Source organism: Scyliorhinus canicula, chromosome 13 (assembly GCF_902713615.1).
Source record: "Scyliorhinus canicula chromosome 13, sScyCan1.1, whole genome shotgun sequence".
Taxonomy (NCBI): domain Eukaryota; kingdom Metazoa; phylum Chordata; class Chondrichthyes; order Carcharhiniformes; family Scyliorhinidae; genus Scyliorhinus; species Scyliorhinus canicula.
Window position 1 is genome coordinate 11,467,791 of NC_052158.1, and position 20,255 is coordinate 11,488,045.

Below are 20,255 nucleotides of genomic sequence, written 5' to 3' on the forward strand. Positions count from 1 at the left end.
TGAATATTTAGTACAATATGGAAAGTTAAAAGTCTTTTTCTACTTTTACGTACCCGACATTAAATTCAAACAGCATAAACTCGATATATTCACACTTTCATTCAACTTAGAAATATTGATCCCTGTGATCAGTTGTGAACTCAGAAATTGCCTCATCTTTACTTGTTCCTCACGGACATAAACCAAAGGAATATCTATAGTTCAAACCAATTCAAAATTAAAGCATGATATAAAATACCTCATTAACGATGCATAACTGTAGATAAAATAATGACCACACTTGCTTGCTTATAGAAAATACATTGATTACATTTTTTGACATAATACGTGATCATCAAATGGAAAACTAAAGCAAGTTAAACAGCTTTTTGCTCTTTCATCTCTCAGAGCGCGCACGTCTAAACACTGTGTCAATTTCAGATCTCATTTGCAACTCGTACCGTTTTCCTCTGGTTATGTACCTGGGTCCGTTGTGTCTCCAGTAATCTCTCAGTTCACCCTGAATGTTTCTGGACTGTAACTAAGTTAGTTCTCTGCATTTAGTTTAAACGTTGATTTAAAACCTCCTGCACTCTTTGCCTGGCTTCGTATTGTTTCAGTACATGTCGTCCGCTTTATTACAGTGACTGACTTTGTTTGCATTACCAAATATAAACAACTTGGTTCCCAAATTCTAACAATCTCCGCTATTATTATTTGATAGCAGAGGCCATCACAAGCTCCAGAGTGACACTCCAGACCCTCCACACGGCGGGGTTACCCCTGACCCTGGAAAACTCCAAGGTTAATGGGGGTGGGGGTGGGAGAGGGACTGATATTAACCACAATGCTACCTCGATCAGGCCTCACGCGGACACAGTTTGCATGTTTAATCAAATTGCATCTTCATCTTTTTAGGCTTTCTATCCGTGCTACAGGCATTGCGTGCAGTTGGGCTAAATAAGTATCCCCTTTCCAGATCTCTCGTTCATATATCGAGGCAGGGTTAAGTTCTCACATTCGCACATTTAGACACAAATGCTTAAAGAAAAAGACGTTGGGACGGATTTCTATTTTCCATCATGTCAAAAAATTAGAGCCCTTGCTACCTGAAGCAGAGTGACACAGGAGCTGCCGAGTTGCGCCTCAGCATCCCAGGGTTTCGAATGGGGAAAGGATCCGTTTCTTCACATATTGGATAACTTGCCATTTGCTGCACATTTTTTGGGTTTGATTCCGTCTTGTTTTCCGCATTAACTGCTGATTAACACTGTCTAAGCTGAAACGGGAACAAGAGCAGACCATTCAGCCCCTCGAGCCTGTTCCGCTAATCAATTACATATTTTAAAATGTGCATCTTTACTGCTCCTGACTTGGGTCATAAAAGGCTCGATTATAACGTTCTCAGATGACAAAACAATGGGAGGATAAAGGAGTACAGCGATTATCATCAGCAGGGCATTGTCAGAGAGGTTCAATGGTCAGAGAAGTAGCAGATTCCATTTAACTTCAGGTGAAATTAAGTTTGGAAGACAATGTGGAGAAGGAAGGCAAAGTAAATTGTACAGTTGGAAAGGGGAGGTGGAAGAAGGGACCTGGTGGCGGAAATTAAAAAATAATTGGCGGTGGGAAGACAAGTTGTTCTGATGCTGAATATACAATAGCCTCCGCTTTACTGATGGACACAAAACAAATAAATTATCTTAATTTTTCCTAAATCACTGACTCGATAGGCCATTGGTTGGTATTGTTGGCAACATTAGGAGAAAACAATTTAGACAGAGATTAAGTATTCCACCAGGAATGTGGGAATCCAGTCACATACCGGAAGCAGTGAAGCTCCCTCCTCGGTTTATGACCTTCTTCATTATCTGGACTATTCCAGACACTCACGCGTTCTGTTCATTTCCGATGCTTGTGTTTCCCGTCGTCAAATTGCTCCCTTTCTGTATCACTTCTATCTGGTTATTTGTTTTTTTTAAATTCCTTTTTGCACTATTCACACATCGGGTCTGTAATAGTCTCTTCGTCCTGTGCTCCCCACTGTTGTTCCATCTCATCCTTGTTCATCTCCCTTTTCCCAACGACAAATCATGGTTTTGTTGGTAGATTTCTTTATTGATTACAGATGCATTGATGATTATTTTATTTGTAGAAGAATGGCTGGCACCATCTGTATCTTTGCCCGTCTGATTAAACCAAATTGTGTCAGATTTTTCTGCACTCTGAATTTGGGTAGCATTTGACCCACCCACATAACCTGTGATCGAGACCAACAGGCAGCTGGCAGGAGGCTGGGAGACGGTGTGAAATTATGGGTTGGATCTGTTGTGACCTATAATCCCGCAGATTGTCAGAGGTGCCGAATTCTGACCACGATTATTCTCTCCTGGGTTGAAGATGGGAAAGATTCTCTCAGTGAAAGTGTGGGTGAAAGTGTGGAGATGGGACATGTTGTCCGCATTGTAAAATGACACCTGTCCCCCTTCGTAATCCAGGAAAACCCCGATCTTCCCGGGATTCACACTCAGGGAGAGGGGGATGTCAAAGGGAGATGTACAGGTGACATAGCCTTTTTCGGGTTCCAGCCACAATAAACAATATCCGATCTCAGGTGTCAGTTCAAGGTTTCCTTTCCTGTTGGCTGAACCTCGGGGCACTCCCAGGCCCCACCCAGTCTTGTTTCCCACTTCTACCTCCCAGTAATGTCTCCCTGATGTGAATCCCGCCGATCCCAACACAAAAAGCCAACGATCAAATCTCTCCGGGGTGTCAGCGAACTTCTGTCGTTTGTCTCTGAGACTCACACTGGTCAGGTCCTCAGACAGGAGAAGCCAGGGATTCGCTGTATTCAGATCCAGAGTCAGAGGGGCTGGAACTGAGAGGAGAGATAACAGACAGTGATTTAAATAATTGATGTTATACACTGGAACACATTCCATTTGAAGTACTGGCTGCTGTGTGCATGAAATTTGCTGTCACTCGAGTGTTTACACCCTTGGGGTTAATGTACATCCTTCACTGGCCTGACGGAGATGCAGCAGAACCAGTGCCTGTAGGTTATTAATCGAGGAGCAATAGAGAGCCGGGGTGACGATACTGTGTAATGGCGGTAGGGGGCGGTGCCTGGGGAAAGTGACAGAGACAGGGGGGAGGAAATCTCGAGACTGGACTGCCATGGAAGAGACCGGTTGTGACTTGTGAGACAGAATTATAGAATAATAATATTTATCAGAGTCACAAGTAAGCTTACATTAACGCTGCAATGAAGTTACTGTGAAAATCCCCTAGTCGCCACACACCAGCGCCTGTTCAGGTATGCAGAGGGAGAATTAAGAATGTCCAATTCACCTGACAAGCACATCTTTCAGGACTTGTGGGAGGAAACCAGAGCACCCGGAGGAAATCTATAGTGCATTTGACCGATCCAGTCTGCACTGACCCTCTGAAAGAGCACCCTATCCCACGCCCGCTCTCCATCCCCATAACCCTATAAACCCAAGCCAACCTTTTGGGCACGAAAGAGCAATTTAGCATCACCAACCCACATTACATGCACATCTTTGAACTACGGCAGGAAACCTGAGCACCTGGAGGAAATCCATATAGACACAGGGAGAATGTGCAAACTACACAGAGACAGTCACACAAGGTCGGAATGCAACCCAGGCCCCTGGCACTGTGAGGCAGTAGTGCTAATGACCAGAAGCGGTGACAATTGGGCAGGAACGATACAGCGGTGCTGAGACCCAGAAGCCAGACAAGTGATGCAGCTCAGTTGCCTGTTGGAGTAGAAATCTCACATCACAAAGGGCCAGACCTCTGCTTCTCTTTGAAAGAGCCGAGCAATTCTTTCCAACAGAGCAGCTTTTACTGTTTGTCCAACTGCCTGACAAACATTGTTCTGAAATCTGCTTCGACAACTCTCTCAGACATTGCAGTCCAACCCACAACAACCCTCGGTGTGAAATAATTGTTCCTCATTTCCCCTCCTTCTTTTCCCAGATGTTTCACATCCTTGATCCTTGGTTACAATCTCACTTAGCAAAGGAATCTTTCCTTTTCTCTGTTCCATCTGCCTGCTATGGGCGAATTTTCTGTTTTCCAAATACATATTGTTCCCGCTCACTTCACACATTTCCCTGTTCTCCACTTTTAGATAAATGCCGATCAGTGGCGGTGGCGGAATATTTGTCAGATTTTGCTGGCTCCCCACCAGGGAACACCAAGAATCTTCCCATATTTTAAATCTGTGGGAAACTCACCAATATTGTACCGAGAGGCAAACCTGAGAATGCATTGGAACTCGATCAAATTCATGGAGTGAGAAATTGCCTCACTGACTTCACTCAAAATAATAATCTAATTAAATCTAACCTGGCCCCTCCCTCCATTTTCCATGTTTGAAGCTCTCCCCTGCTTGTTGGAGAGCGTGTGACTGTGTTTATTTTCTCTACACTAGTTCAGAGCTTGGATACTTAATAAATTCATTCCAACACCTCCCAGATTGACTTAAAATATTTCCGGTTTCAACAGAGGTTACCGAATATTACTTTCATTTCAACACAAGCTCTGTGACGCCTGCATATTTCTCTGAGAGCACGTGGATAAAAATAATACCCAGAACTACAGGTGGGGAGATTGCACTCTGCTCCACAATTTATCTCAGTGTGAAGTTTGAATCCTCTGGTTATCCGGGTGCCTTCCCTGTTTTGACACAGACTGCGGACAGTTTCAGTCACTTACCCAGAGACCCACAAGCAAAACATGAGAATGTGGATTCACGCCGGGGTTAATGGGCATTGAGATCATTCACTCTGGGTCTGGAACCCACTAGGATCCTCTGAACTGGATTAACAAATATGCAAATTCATGTAAAAGGAAACCTTTTACCTGGTTTAATGGCGTTTTTCAATTCTCTCCACGCTGTGTACTGTAAAGGGCCACTGAATTTTCCGACAGATAGAGTCCCATCTGCTACTGACAGCAATCGACTTTCAGAACTAACCCTGGAAATAGTCATTCATTGCTGTTATATATTGGCCATTGTTGTTCCAAAATTGTGCAGAATTTCAGTAAAAGGCATTTCTTACCGTCTCTTCAGACAATCTATCTCCTGAAATAAATCAAACACAATTGTGAGTTGTGAAAGTCTAATTATCTGATTCTAATCCTCTGTCCCAAAGGGTTGGGGAAGGGCGGGTAGGGGGGCAGTGCTGGAGGATGTGTAAGGCTGAGATTGCTAGATTTATTTTTACATATTAAAGATATTAAGTGAATGAGGGTTATGTAGGAATGGTGTTAAAGGAGATCAGACAGCAGTGGAATGGCAGAGGGGGCTCGAAGGGCTGAATGGTGGAGTGGGCTCGAAGGGCTGAATGGCTGAACCCGCTCGAAGGGCTGAATGGCTGAACCCACTCGAAGGGCTGAATGGCAGAGCCGGCTCGCAGGGCTGAACGGCAGAGCGGGCTCGAAGTGCTGAATGGCAGAGCGAGATTGAAGGGCTGAATGGCAGTGCCGGCTCGCAGGGCTGAATGTCAGAGCGGGCTCGAAGTGCTGAATGGCAGAGCCGGCTCGAAGGGCTGAATGGCCTCTTCCTGCTCCTATTTTTTATGTTCTTATGACATTACACCTAAATTGTTGCAGTTTGTCAATAACATGAATTATGTCAGAAGAATGGACACAAAGGAGGAGGAACGTTTTCATTGATATTGATTTCCTGGATTTAGATTCTGCGAGATCGCCATTGTGTCGGTGACACAACAGTTACTAATCTCGTTAAGTGAGAGACTGTATAGTTCATGAGGAGAAAGACAGAGTGATAATATCAGCAGAGAATAGTGACAGGCTGCAATTCTGGAGGAAAATGGGTTGGGTTAATAAAATAAATGCTGCACTTTAAAATGGATTTCAGGAACAGACTGACTCGGGTGAATTTCACATATAATCTGTGAACAAGATCCTTGACTTTGTAAATACGTTCATAAATCCGAAAGATGAGGAAGTTGTGCTAAAAGAGGATAAATCGTTGATTAGGTTTCAAGTGGATTAGTGGCACCTACACTTGCGGATGTCTGTGACTTGGATGAGGTGCAGACCTTGAGCAGAATGGAATCAGTGATATGGGGTTTTATTCAGAGTGGAGCAGGCGCGGGGCAATGGCATTCACCACGTTGATGGGTTTTGATGGTATGAATGTTACAGCTGTCTTCACTGGACAAAGGGCTCAAATCCGAGGGAAAGATTTAAGATAATTAGCAAACTACTGGAGAATTATTATTGACATAAGTTCTGGTGATCGGAAGCGCAACCAACTGTGTATAAAGTGGAAAAGGAATAACATGCAGGAAAATGGGGAACGAGCAAGACGAGGGACAATAAGTGGTTGGCTCCTTCAGAGTCCTGCCTCTTAACCATAGAATGCCAAAACACCGTGTCAGGTACCATATATAACATCAACTTACGTCACCACATCCGCCCTGGATCAGTTTAAACTCAGATTTACCATATCTAATACTGATGGGCAGCAGAATACTCCAATTAATATTGGGAACACTAAACACTTTGTTTGGTCCTCCTCATAGAACCCGCTTACCAACCTCACATTCCCAGCCATCTATGGCGACTGTATGATACTCAAACATACTTTTCGTTATTTTGCTGTCGACTTTGACCCTGTGTTGAAAGTACGACCCCAAATCTCCTACCTCCGCCCACGTCAGGTCGCAGCTCTCTGGCCTGCCATTGGTTATCGTTTCTGTTATTATTTCATGGGGTTCGGGCGTTACTGAAAAGTCCAGGATTTAGTGTTCATCCACCATTGCGTTGAGAAGGTGGTGAGGGAGCTTCATGGACGGACGCACTTCAGAATTCCGACCCACTGACAGTGAAAGTAACATTGCAATTCATGTTGGTGGTCACCTGGAGGGGAGATCTTGCTGAAACTAATTATCAACATCACTATCGGTCACACTCACATCGCCAGAGAATTAAGCGGATTTTACACTCCGCGGCCCCAATTCCAGTTCCTCTACCGGGTTTGGACATTGTGTTCTACATTCCCACCAGTCCCAACATGACTTCAATTTGAAAATCGCCATCCTTCTTTCCCAGTCATGCACCCTCTCTTTCTGACCGATACTCCTTCAAACCTACTTCTTTAACCACTGTCCCAATATTGGCCGCTTGTTCTATGATATTAATAGATACATTATTCCAAAAACGTTTTTCACTCAAAGATACGAAAGAATGTTCATGAGAATGTGAAGATTAGCTGACTTGACCCGCAATATATTCCCTCACCTTCAGAAATATCAGCTCGTCTTTTTGCTCCATCTGTTTCTGCCACTTGTAGAGTTTCTCCTCAATAGAATTTAAATTCTTCTGAATCTCTCGAAGGTTTTTCTCCATTGGTTCGAGAATCCTCTCCTCTTCTTCCCTGAGATCTCTGAGTAAACGTTGCTCTTTCTCAGTGAGAATCTGGTGCATTTTACTGAACTCGGATGTGATGTGGGTCTGCAGACTGCTCGACTGTTCCTACCAAATGAAATGTGAAACATAATTAATGTCCCGCGATAAAGGGAACAAAACTAACCGAGATCCCAGAAAATCAGCACAGGGAGACCTTACCCTAACTTCAGAAATCTTCCCTTTCTGTTTCTGTTCCGTTTCTAGAACCACCCATTTCTTCTCTGTGAGAGAATCTGAGGAAAATTTCACTCGACCCTGGGAACAGGCAGAAGAATCAAAAATGAAAATATAATTTCATGAAAATGTGATCAAACTAAATTCCTGCAGCAAAAATGAATGGCAAGAGATGAAATCGGTAACCTTTTACCTTGTAGATTTCAGCAGCAGGGCCGGCTTAAGGTACCGGCAACTCGGGCAGTCGCCCGGGGCGCCATGTGCTCGGGGGCGCCAATCCCATCACGAGACAAAATCCCATCACGAGACAAAAAAAAACTAACTTGTTTGAAGGAGAGAAAAGGAACCAGACGAAGGAATGAGAGAGAGAGAGAGTCAGAGAGAGAGAGACTAAACAAACTGTGAGTTAAACCCTCACAATCTTAGTTTGGGCTACAATAAGCTGAACAGCCACAAGTGGGCTGAAAGCAAACTTTAGGAGAATAATGCCTCAGACTCTGAGACCGGCTCGGAATTTTTCCTCCTCGGAGCGCTGCAGTTTCTGAGCTGCTGTGCCTATTTAGCCCTCTTGGTGGAAATTGGAATGCGCACCTTAGGTCAGCGAGAGTCAGGTATTGTAGATTAACTGGGTCTAATTAGCTTCCCGAAATCTCATTATACTTCTGGTGCTCTCTCGAAGTGTTGTTTAAAAAACACACACACAAGGCAGATTTTGCCGCCGTAAATAGCATTTGGAGGGAGTTTCTTGTTTCTGGGTACTCCTTGCCGAGTTAACCTTATCTGTTAAGTTTATTTGCAAGGCTGAATTTTGAAACCTAAGCGTCGTGCTTATTGCGTGATTCAGAGTTCGCCCAGACACACTAGGTTTTCAAAATTCATCAGTTACAATACACTTAAGCAACTGACTGTAGTGTATTGTAACTGATGAATTTTGAAAACCTAGTGTGTCTGGGCGAACTCTGAATCACGCAATAAGCATCGACGCTTAGGTTTCAAAATTCAGCCTTGCAAATAAACTTAACAGATAAGGTTAACTTGGCAAGGAGTACCCAGAAACTCCCTCCAAATGCTATTTACGGCGGCAAAGTCTGCCTCGTGTGTGTGTTTTTTTAAACAACACTTCGAGAGAGCACCAGAAGTATAGTGAAATTTCGGGAAGCTAATTAGACCCAGTTAGTTAATCTACAATACCTGACTCTATTATAAAATATAGAGTTTTATAACACTTATAATAGAGTCAGGTATTGTAGATTAACTAATTGGGTCTAATTAGCTTCCCGAAATTTCATTATACTTCTGGTGCTCTCTCGAAGTGTTGTTTAAAAAAACACACACACGAGGCAGACTTTGCCACGGTAAATAGCATTTGGAGGGAGTTTCTGGGTACTCCTTGCCGAGTTAACATTATCTGTTAAGTTTATTTGCAAGGCTGAATTTTGAAACCTAAGCGTCGATGCTTATTGCGTGATTCAGAGTTCGCCCAGACACACTAGGTTTTCAAAATTCATCAGTTACAATACATTTAAGCAACTGACTGACCCTGACTATATTTTATATTATCTGAATCTGATTTACATAGACTTACATCGAATTTACAGTGCAGAAGGAGGCCATTCGGCCCATCGAGTCTGCACCGGCTCTTGGAAAGAGCACCCTACCCCCTATTCAAGGTCGACACCTCCACCCTATCCCCATTACCCAGTAACCCCACCCAACACTAAGGGCAATTTTGGATACTAAGGGCAATTTATCATGGCCAATCCACCTAACCAGCACATCTTTGGACTGTGGGAGGAAACCGGAGCACCCGGAGGAAACCCACGCACACACGGGGAGGATGTGCAGACTCCGCACAGACAGTGACCCAAGCCGGAATCGAACCTGGGACCCTGGAGCTATGAAGCGATTGTGCTATCCACAAGGCTACCGTGCTGCCCCTGATGTTGACGCAATGACATTGACACACGGACAAATCACAATAACGTGAAGAGCATTATATGAAGAAAACCCACACTGGTGGTAAACAGATTTATTCTGAACAGTTCCTCATCAGACTGGAACAAAAAGACCAGTATCTTACACTCACCAACAATATATATATATATATATATATTATATTCCATTTTAGATTTGTTTTATTATTTTCCTAGATAGCAAATGCCTGCAAAAAAGTTATCCGGTTATGAAAACAGAAAAAGACGTCTTCAACAAGAAGAAGCAGCCAGGAAACACCCAAAGCTATCAAGTTTTTTCAGTCCTAAGTCTAACAGTGGGGACAATGCAGGCTCAACTTCTTCAGCTACATCTATCTCTCCAGATTTGTCATCTAATGATTGTGAAGTCAAACCAACTGAAGATACTGTACTTTCTGAAGGATAGAACAATTGCATGCATGAATTAAAACATCAAGATCACAATTGTAATGCTGTTGACGACTTAGGCAATAATGTCACAGCAGGTAATACTGAGAATGTTGAAAGTAAATTTGAAAACTCCCCCAAAAGAAATATCAACTACAATGATCCAGCACACTGGCCAGATGAATTATCAATGGCTGAAAGTGATCACATCATTATCAATGGGCCGTATCCTATTAATAAACAGTACAATTTTCCAAAAGATGCAAATAAACGTAGTTTCTCTGTGACAATGATGTATAGGAAAATAAACAACGGTGAGAATTTTCTTAGAAGGTGGCTTATTTATTCAGAGAGCACCAATAAAATTTATTGCTTTTGTTGCAAAATTTTTGGCTTCTCAAATAAGTCATTGTTAGGAAAATCTGGAATTAAGGACTGGAAGCATGCTCATGAATATTTGCAGTCACATGAAAATGCAGCACATTGGGCCTCACGGTAGCATGGTGGTTCGCATCAATGCTTCACAGCTCCAGGGTCCCAGGTTCGATTCCCGGCTGGGTCACTGTCTGTGTGGAGTCTGCACGTCCTCCCCGTTTGTGCGTGGGTTTCCTCCGGGTGCTCCGGTTTCCTCCCACAGTCCAAAGATGTGCGGGTTAGGTGGATTGGCCATGCTAAATTGCCCGTAGTGTAAGGTTAATGGGGGGGATTGTTGGGTTACGGGTATACGGGTTACGTGGGTTTAAGTAGGGTGATCATTGCTCGGCACAACATCGAGGGCCGAAGGGCCTGTTCTGTGCTGTACTGTTCTATGTTCTATGTTCTATCATCTGGAATGTCTTAAGAAGTGGTTTGAAACATCACTGCGATTGCAGACTAATAAATCTATTGATAAGGGGATGCAGTCACGAGTGGGAAAAGAACGAGAGCATTGGTGTAAAGTTTTGGAACGTTTAATGAGCATCACTCTGTATTTAGCTGAACATAATTTGGCTTTCAGAGGAACTTCAGACACATTATTTACACCGCACAATGGGAATTTTTTAGGTCTTGTCGAGCTACTTGGAAAATATGATCTGACAATGAGTGAACATTTACGTCGGGTTGTGTCTAAAGAAACTCACATTCACTATTGCGGAAAAAATGTTCAGAATGAAATAATCAATTTGTTGGGAAATGCTGTTCAGGAAAATATATTAAACCGAGCTAAAGAAGCCAAATATTTTAGTCTTATCTTAGACTGTACGCCAGATATAAGTCATGTGGAGCAGCTTACATTTACAATACGATTTTTAGATGTAGAAGACATTTCAATAAAGGAACATTTTGTTAACTATAAACCAGTTATAGATACTACAGGCAAAGGATTATATGAAAGTATACTTGATTTTCTGAGAGCGAGCGAGCTAGACTTACATAACTGCAGAGGTCAGGGCTATGATAATGGTTCAAATATGAAATGAAAGAATAAAGGGGTTCAGGCACGGATCATGAAAGAAAATCCACAAGCGTTTTATATGCCATGTGGATGTCATAGCCTAAACTTAGTGGTTGGTGACAGGGCAACAAGTTGCCGGGAATCCACTTCATTTTTTGGTACTGTCCAGCGCATATATATTTTGTTTTCTGCCTCTCCTTGCCGATGGCATGCACTGAAAAAACATGTTAAATGCCTCACTGCAAAACCTTTATGCGAGACTAGATGGGAGTGCAGATTAGACTGTGTCAAAGCCATTAAATATGAAATTATAGGAATCCGAGTAACTCTTTATGAACTTTCAGAAATGCCTGCTTCTGATCCTGCAATGCGACATGAAGCAGAGACTCTTGTAACACAAATAGAAGATTACAGTTTTCTAGTGATGCTGAATGTCTGGTATGATGTCTTAGGCAGAGTAAATGTTGTCAGTAAAACTATGCAGAACACCTCTGTGGAAATGTCTACCGCAGTTTCATTAATGAATAATGTCACTGATTACTTAATTGATTATCGTGCAAATGGATATGAAAAAGCACTAGAGTCAGCAAAAGAATTAGCTACAGAATTAGATGTAGAGCCCATTTTCAGAAGTAAAAGAATAAGCAGAAAAAGGAAGCTGTTTGAATATGAGTGCATTGACGAGGTTCCAAATGCAGATGACCCAGAAAAAAGATTTCATAATCATGTGTTCAATGTAATCTCGACAGAGCTATTAATTCTTTATCAGAGAGATTTGAACAGTTACAAAGTTTCAATAACACATGGGGATTTTTAAATAACCTAAAAGATCTGCCAGATAAAAGTAAACTCAAAGTAGCATGTCAAGGTTTGGAGGATAAGTTAAAGTACCAAGAAAATAGTGATATTAATGGATGTGATCTCTTGACTGAACTGGATATTGCAAAAGAATTATTTCCTGAAGATGTAAAGCTTCCAATAGAAGCCGTTAGGTTCATAAACAATAATACGTTACAGGCTGTCATGCCAAATCTGTGGGTTGCATTAAGAATAATGCTTACAATACCTATTACTGTGGCCACCGGAGAGAGAAGCTTTAGTAAACTGAAGCTTACAAAGACATACTTACGGTCGTCCATGACTCAAGACAGATTAAATTCTTTGGCAATTTTGTCAATAGAAAATGATCTTGTAAAGATGATAGATATAGAAAGTGCCATGAAAAGATTTGCAGATCTAAAGGCTAGAAAAAAAATGTTTCAGGTAGGATAATAAATGTTTTCCAGCGTCACTGTCTGTGCGGAGTCTGCACGTCCTCCCCGTGTGTGCGTGGGTTTCCTCCCGGTTCTCCGGTTTCCTCCCACAGTCCAAATATGTGCGGGTTAGGTGGATTGGCCATGCTAAATTGCCCGTAGTGTCCTAAAAAGTAAGGTTGGGGGGGGGGGTTGTTGGGTTACGGGTATGGGGTGGATGCGTGGGTTTGAGTGGGGTGATCATTGCTCGGCACAACATCGAGGGCCGAAGGGCCTGTTCTGTGCTGTACTGTTCTATGTTCTATGTTCTATCTGTTCATTTGTTCATACTTTTTATTAGGAGCAAATTCGTCACAGCGACAGTTTTTATCATCGTGAACTTACGGAATATAGTATGCTTCTCAGTTTGTTCAGATTCTGTGCAGATTTGAATGCCTCGATTTTGTAATATTGTAATAAACTCTTTATTCTACATTTTCAGGTTTTCTCCTTGTGAAAATTTTAAAAAATTATACTTGTAAGGGCGCCGAAGTTCAGCTTGCCCGGGGCGCCAGCAACCCTAGGGCCGGCACTGTTCAGCAGCTTCTTTAATCGGCAGGAAACGGTGCTCTCTGTGTTCCAGCGAATCTCGACAAATCAGACAGATCAATTTCTTGTCAGTTTCACAAAACAGCTTCAGTTCTTCCTGATGTTCCTCACAGTGAAGTTTAATTTCCTTCTCTTTCCGATTGATGGTTAAATTTCGGGCTTTCTCGGACAGATTCCCCAAGGCCCGATTTACCCTGAGGTTTCTCTCCGGAAACTCCTCTCTACATTCCGGGCAGGAGTTTATCTCCTTCTTTTCCCAACACTGGGAGATACAGGAGCGGCAGAAATTGTGTCCACAATCCAGTATTACCGGATCCGTGAAGAAATCGAGACAAATGGGACAAATTGTCTCCTCACTCAAACTCCGGACCTGCTGTCTAGAAGCCATGTTCCGATTCAAAGCGATTTCAGTTTCGACAATACTGGGCTCTGGAGTTTTTTCAATTCAGCAATTTCCGGGTGCAACTCACTGCAATACTTGGGAATAATTCCGATAAGCTAATCTTCATGACCTTTAGACATTTACACTGAGAGACAACAGTTCCAGCAGTAAAAACGAATTTAAAAAGGGCCCGAACATGGAGGGAAAGGTGACATGTTTCAGTTCGGGAGGGTGGGTGTGTGGGGAAAGGTGGTCCACTGACGGAGGAAGCGGCCTGAGGCGGGATTCGAAGTTTCACTGCACTTTGCTACAGGTGGAACTGCTGACTCCAAAAATCGGTTTTCCACGACCCGGGGACGTTCGGAATTATTTAATACCGGCGATGAATTGTGCACTCGGGGGAGATCACGTCCAACAAATTTGATTGAATTTTTCCAGGGGGAGGAGAAGTGTAGATGGGGGCAGTGTGGTTGATATCGTCTACACAGACTCCAGTGCGGCTTTTGACACTGTCCCGCATGAGAGACTGAAGAAGGATCCCCATGGGATCCAGGGAAATTCGATAAATTAGATCCTGAATTGGCTGAGTGACAGGAGGCAGAGGGTGATGGTCGATGGTTGTTTTTGTGATTGGAAACCTGTGACCAGTGGTGTTCCACAGGGATCAGTGCTGTGCCCCTTGCTGTTAGAAGTATACATTAATTATCTGGACATCGGGCGGCATGCTGGCCAGTGGTTAGCATTGCAGCCGACGGCGCTGAGGACCCGGGTTCGAACCCAGTCCCGGGGCACTGTCTGTGTGAAGTTTGCACATACTCCCTGTGTTTCTGTGGGTCTCACCCCCACAACCCAAAGATGTGCAGGTTAGATGGATTGGCCTCGCTAACATTTCCCTCAATTGGAAAAAATAATTGGGTACTACTGATTTAACAGTGTACTCTAGATCTAGATCTAGGGCTGTTTAGCACACTGGGCTAAATCGCTGGCTTTGAAAGCAGGCCAGCACACGGTTCGATTCCCGTAACAGCCTCCCAGAACAGGCGCCGGAATGTGGTGACTAGGGGCTTTTCACAGTCACTTCATTTGAAGCCTACTCGTGACAATAAGCGATTTTCATTTAATTTATTTAAAAAAGAATGATCTGGGCGTGAAAGTACAGGGTTTGATCAGTAGATTTGCATGCTGCCATGATAATTAGTTGTGTGGTTAATAGCAAGGAGGAAATCCTTGGATTACAGGGCGATATAAACAAGCAAATGGAATTTAACCCTGAAAACTATGAGGTGATGCATTTTGGGAAGAGTAAAAATGCAATGGAATATAGAGTGAATGGTAGGACACTATGAAGTACGGAGGACAAGAAGGACCTTGGTCTGCATGTCCATAGATCCCTGAAGTCAAGAGGACAGGTAGATAGGTAGTTAGAAGGTATTCGAGACACGTGTCTTAGCCGAAGCATATCATATAATAGGAGTAAGTTAATGATGGAGCTGTACATGTGGAATTTTCACATTCTCCCCATGTCTACATAGGATTCACCCCAACAACCCAAAGATGTGCAGGTTAGGTGGATTGGCCACGCTAAATTGGTTCTTAATTAGAAAAAAAATGGTATTCTAAATTTATTTTATAAAAATCATGGAGCTGTATAAAACACTTGTTTGAGCACAGCTGGAGTGCTGTGTATCTCTGGTCACCACACAATAAGAAGGATATGATTAACTATAGAAGGTGCAGAGGAAATGCACCAGGTCGTTGCCTGGGCTGGAGTACTTCTGCTGTGAACAGAGGTTGGTTGGGATGGTATTGTTTGCCACAGAGCAGGGAGGCAGGGGATCACTGGAGGGGGGAGCATGATCGAGTTGCACAACATAGTGAGGCACATGGATGGGGTGGATAGGATTAACAGGGTGATCACTGGGATGGTTGACACCCTCCGAGCACCGGCCCATGAGGGCCAGTCTTCACAACCCAAAAAGGGTTCCACTTGTGAATGTGCAGATGGTGTGTGACCATAAGATGCACATCATGTACGTTGGCACCCAATACCCGGGCAGTGTGCATGATGCCTTCATCCTGGCACACGACAGCTCCTGACCTCTTCGAGGACTCCTGGGTGATGACGCCTGTCCGCAGGCCACAGACCGATGCAGAGACCTGCTACAATCATGTCCATGTGTTCGAGTGGTGCTTCGGCATGCTGAAGATGCTGCTCAGGTGCCTGGAAGGCTGTGGAGTGGCCCTCGAATATCGCGCTAGGAGAGTCTTCCGCATCATGATGGCCTGTTGCTTTCTCAACAACATTGCTCGGCAGACGGGATGATGTGCTAGAGGATGAGGATGAATGCCAGGCTTTGTCTGATGAGGAGAATGTGGAAGAGGGCAACAATGGGCAGGCATGGGGCCCAGGCAGGTACAGGACGTTGCAAATGTGTACACCAGTGCCGACTCGCACGGGACTCTCTAATCAGGTTCACCGACTAGGGAACGTGGCCAGCAACACAAAGGTGGGAACTGTGGGGGCAGGGGAATAGGATGGACCAGGATGGGGATGGTTCACCAGAGTGGTGAGCAGTTGTTGAACTGGCACAAGACAATCATAACATCTGATCATTTCTGTCCCGCCCCCAATGTCCCCTCTGCAGCAAGCCCAGCCCAGCCCAGCTCAGTCCAGCCCAAACCAGCCCAGCCCAGCCCTGCCCAGCCCAGCCCAGCTGAGCCCAGCTCAGCCCAGCACAGACCAGCCCTGCCCAGCTCAGCCCAGCCCAGCACATTCCTCACAACCGTCTGACAGAGCACCGAGACAGGCTGAAACATTGTGAACAGGTGTTTATTGTGAAACAGTGAACATATATGCACAGGTTCCTATCCCCCTAGTCCCTAATGCGATACAGTATGCTGCACCCATGCCAACTTAAGTGGCCTTAAGTGCCCTAATGCTATGTCTAGGTGGCTCCCCAGGTGGTACATCAGGAGTGGAGGTGATCTGCTGTGATTCCGCCCTTTGGCGGCCGGCCCATGGGTGACCAAGCCTGCTTGGTCAAGCTACTCCTTGGGACAGGAGTGCAAGCCTCCCCATCACTTGGTGCTGTGTGCCCTGGAGGGAGTGGACAACCTCCCTCTGGGACTGTGCCACATTACCCAGTGACTCTACCACCACCGCCTGGTCCAGTGCACATCAGCCAGTAACTGTGCCACCTTGCTTTGGGTCTGTGCCACATCAGCCAGTGACTGTGTCACTTCCCTCTGCGTCTATATATATCAGCCAGTGACTGTGCCACCACCGCCTGGGCCAGTGCCACATCAGCCACACTGTGCCACCTCACTTTGGGTCTGTGCCACATCAGCCAGTGAATGTGCCACTTCCCTCTGCGTCTGTTCATATCAGCCTGTGACTGTGCCACCTCCCTCCGTGCTTGCCTCAGGTCAGCCAGCGTCCAGGCAATGCTGCCGACGCCCTCAGCCATGACGTGCTGTGACTGGGCCACGCTCTGGAGCTCCGCTGCAATGTCCTGGTGGTTCTGGTACATGGCTGCCTGTGACAGGGAAGCCCTTTACTGTGACAGGCACCACCTGCACTCACTGTCCCAGGCCTTTGACATCCTGACCCATGGCCAATACCTTTGACCCATGCCACCCCTGCAGTATTGGCCTGGGTGGCATGCATGGTCAGCACTGCCTCCTGCTCCTAAGGTGGTTACACTCATCCAACTGCACCTTCAGACACTGGATGCTTGCTGATAGCCCCTCATTCAGTCCCTGGCTCTGTGACTGCATCATTCAGAATTTTCATTGTCACAAGTAAGCTTACATTAACACTGCAATGAAGTTACTGTGAAAAGCCCCTAGCCTGGCGCCTGTTCAGGTACACACAGGGAGAATTCAGATTGTCCATTCACCTAACAGCACATCTTTCAGGACTTGTGCGAGGAACTGGAGCACACGGAGGAAGTCCACCCAGACACAACAGAATGTACAAACTCTGCACAGACAGTGACCCAAGCCAGGAATCGAACCTGGGACCCTGGCGCTGTCAAGCAACAGTGCAACCCACCGTGCTATGGTGCTGCCCATCTCCATCATCGATGAGACTGCCCTTTTCAGAAGCTCGAAACCCATCTGGGCAGCAGTTAGTCCCTGGGTTTAGGCCGGTCTTCACCGTCCTCCTGCTAGGTGCTTCCTACCTCCACCTGATGAACTGCAGTATGTGTGTGGTGTAAACTAGATCGTGCCAGGAGCCTCTTTCCTAAAGTGCCAGAGAGCAATCCACACAGGGGCAGTGAAAAAAATCACTGTTATCACACTCAGTTGGGCAGAAACCTGCTGAGTCTGAAAGAGGAAACACCTCGTGTCCATTCAGGGAAATAAAAAAAATTAACCTCTGTTTAAACCTCTCAGGTCCTTCATCTGGAAGCCATTCATTCATTTCTCTTAGTGGACTGTCACTGACAGCTTCCACAAATATAGGTGTTAGCCTTGCTTCATTCATCTTCATTCAGGTGTAAGTCTAAGTGCGGTAACCACAATGTTTACAAACATCAACCATTTCAAAGAGAGTTAAGTACATTCCAATCACCCCCACCCACACTCCACGGTTAAGGAATTTTGAAATGCAGAGCTGGTAATTCACAGTACTTAACTGGGGAGGGGGGGGGGGGTGAGGGGGGGTTTCCTATCGTTAACTTGTCTCTGTAGGGGTTCCTTTAGTTAGGAGGTCTCTGTAGGGGAGGGGGTTTGTTTAATTGGAAGGTCTCTGTGCAGATCCCTTTCGTTAAGGGATCTTTGTACAGGGCCTCTTTAGTTAGTGGTCCCTGCAGGAAGCCTCTTATTTTGAAACATGCACAGGAACATACAGAGAAAGAGCGACATGGTGGCGCATTGGTTAGCATTGCTGCCTCGTGGCACTGCGGATCCGGGTTCAATCCACGCCCTGGGTCACTGTCCATCTGGAGTATAGACATTCTCCCTGTGCCTGCATGGGACGCACCCTCATAACCCAAAGATGTAGAGAGTCGGTGGATTGGCAACTCTAAATTACCCCTTAATTGGAAAATTTTAAAAATGAAAAACTAGTAACATACATAGGAGGAGGCCATTTGGCCCTTCAAGCCTTCTCCGCCATTCATTCCGATCTTGGTTGATCATATAGTTCAGTACTCTGATCCCACATTCCCCATATCCCTTGATTCCTTTTGACCCAAGAGCTATATCTAATTCCCTTTTGAAATATGCAACATTTTGGCCTCAACTATTTTCTGTGGCAGTGAATCCCACAGATTCACCACTTTCTGGATGAAGAAATTTCTCTTCACATCAGTCCTAGAAAGCACAGGCTGGTTTAGCACACTGGGCTAAATCGCTGGCTTTTAAAGCAGACCAAGGCAGGCCAGCAGCACGGTTCAATTCCCATACCAGCCTTCCCGAACAGACGCTGGAATGTGGCGACTAGGGGCTTGTCACAGTAACTTCATTGAAGCCTACTCGTGACAATAAGCCAGTTTCATTTTAATTTTTTCATTTTTCAAATGGTTTACCCCTTATCCTCAAACTATGGCCCCTTGTTCTGGACACCCTCACCACCTGGAACATTCTTCCTGAATCTACTGACTACCCCTGTTAGAATTTTATAAATTTCTTTGAGATCGTCTCTCACTCTTCTGAACTCCAATGAATATAATCTCAACCAATTTATTCTCTCCTGATTTGACAGACCTGGCATCCCCAGAATCAGTCTGGTAAACCTTTGCTGTACTCCCTCCATAGCAAGAACATCCTTTCTCAGATAAGGACATCAAAACTGTACACAATACTCCAGGTGTGGCCTCACCAACTCCCTATACAATTACAGTAAAACATCCCTATTCCTGTACTCAAATCCACTCGCTAAGAAGGCCAACACACCGCTTACCTTCTTTACTGCCTACTGTGCATGTGCCCCTACTTTCAGCGACTGATGCACGAGGACACCAAGGTCTCACTGAGTGTCCACCTCCCTCAATTTATATCCATTCAAATAATAATGTGCCTTTCTATTTTTGCTACCAAAGCAGATAATGCCACATTTATCCACGGTAAATTGTTCTGCCATTACATATGCTAGCTCACAGCCTGTCCAAATCCCACTGAAGCATCTCTTCATCCTCTTCACAGCTCACCCTCCCACCCAACTTTGTATCATCTGCAAATTTGGAGACAATACTTTTAGTTCTCTGATCCACATCATTCGTGTATTAAGTGAAAAGTCAGGTTCCGCGTACAGATCCCTGCGGTATCCCACTGCCAATTGGAAAAAAGGGGATCTCTGTGGAGGATCCTGTGGCTAGGGGGTCCCTGGGGGAGTTTCCCTGTTTAATAAGGTCCCTTTAGTTCACAGATCCCATTTGGAGGGAGGGATTCCCGGTAGAGTGGGGTTGCTTCAATAGGAAATCCTGAATCCCGCCTCCAGCGAAGGACTGAGAAACAGGCGGCGGCAGGACCGGAGAATCCAGTCTAATCCAATTACATTTCAGCCACAAATAGTTCTGGTCACCACACTTTCGGAAGAATGTGAGGGTCCTTGAGCGGGTGCAGAGGAGATTCACCAGAATGGGTCCAGAGAATAGGGCGTTTAGCTA

At 44.9% G+C, this 20,255-nt stretch overlaps 1 protein-coding gene across 1 annotated transcript; it reads right to left on the minus strand.

Moving 5' to 3' along the window:
• Positions 1–2,044: 2,044 nt before the first annotated feature.
• LOC119976481 (zinc-binding protein A33-like) lies at positions 2,045–13,044 on the minus strand. Its single transcript, XM_038817018.1, has 7 exons — positions 13,002–13,044; positions 9,915–9,991; positions 7,609–7,704; positions 7,282–7,515; positions 5,073–5,095; positions 4,873–4,988; positions 2,045–2,857 (listed from the first exon to the last, which is right to left on the minus strand). Exons 1-7 carry the CDS (start codon positions 13,042–13,044, stop codon positions 2,292–2,294), a joined length of 1,155 nt encoding a protein of 384 aa, XP_038672946.1. The 3' UTR covers positions 2,045–2,291.
• Positions 13,045–20,255: the final 7,211 nt, after the last annotated feature.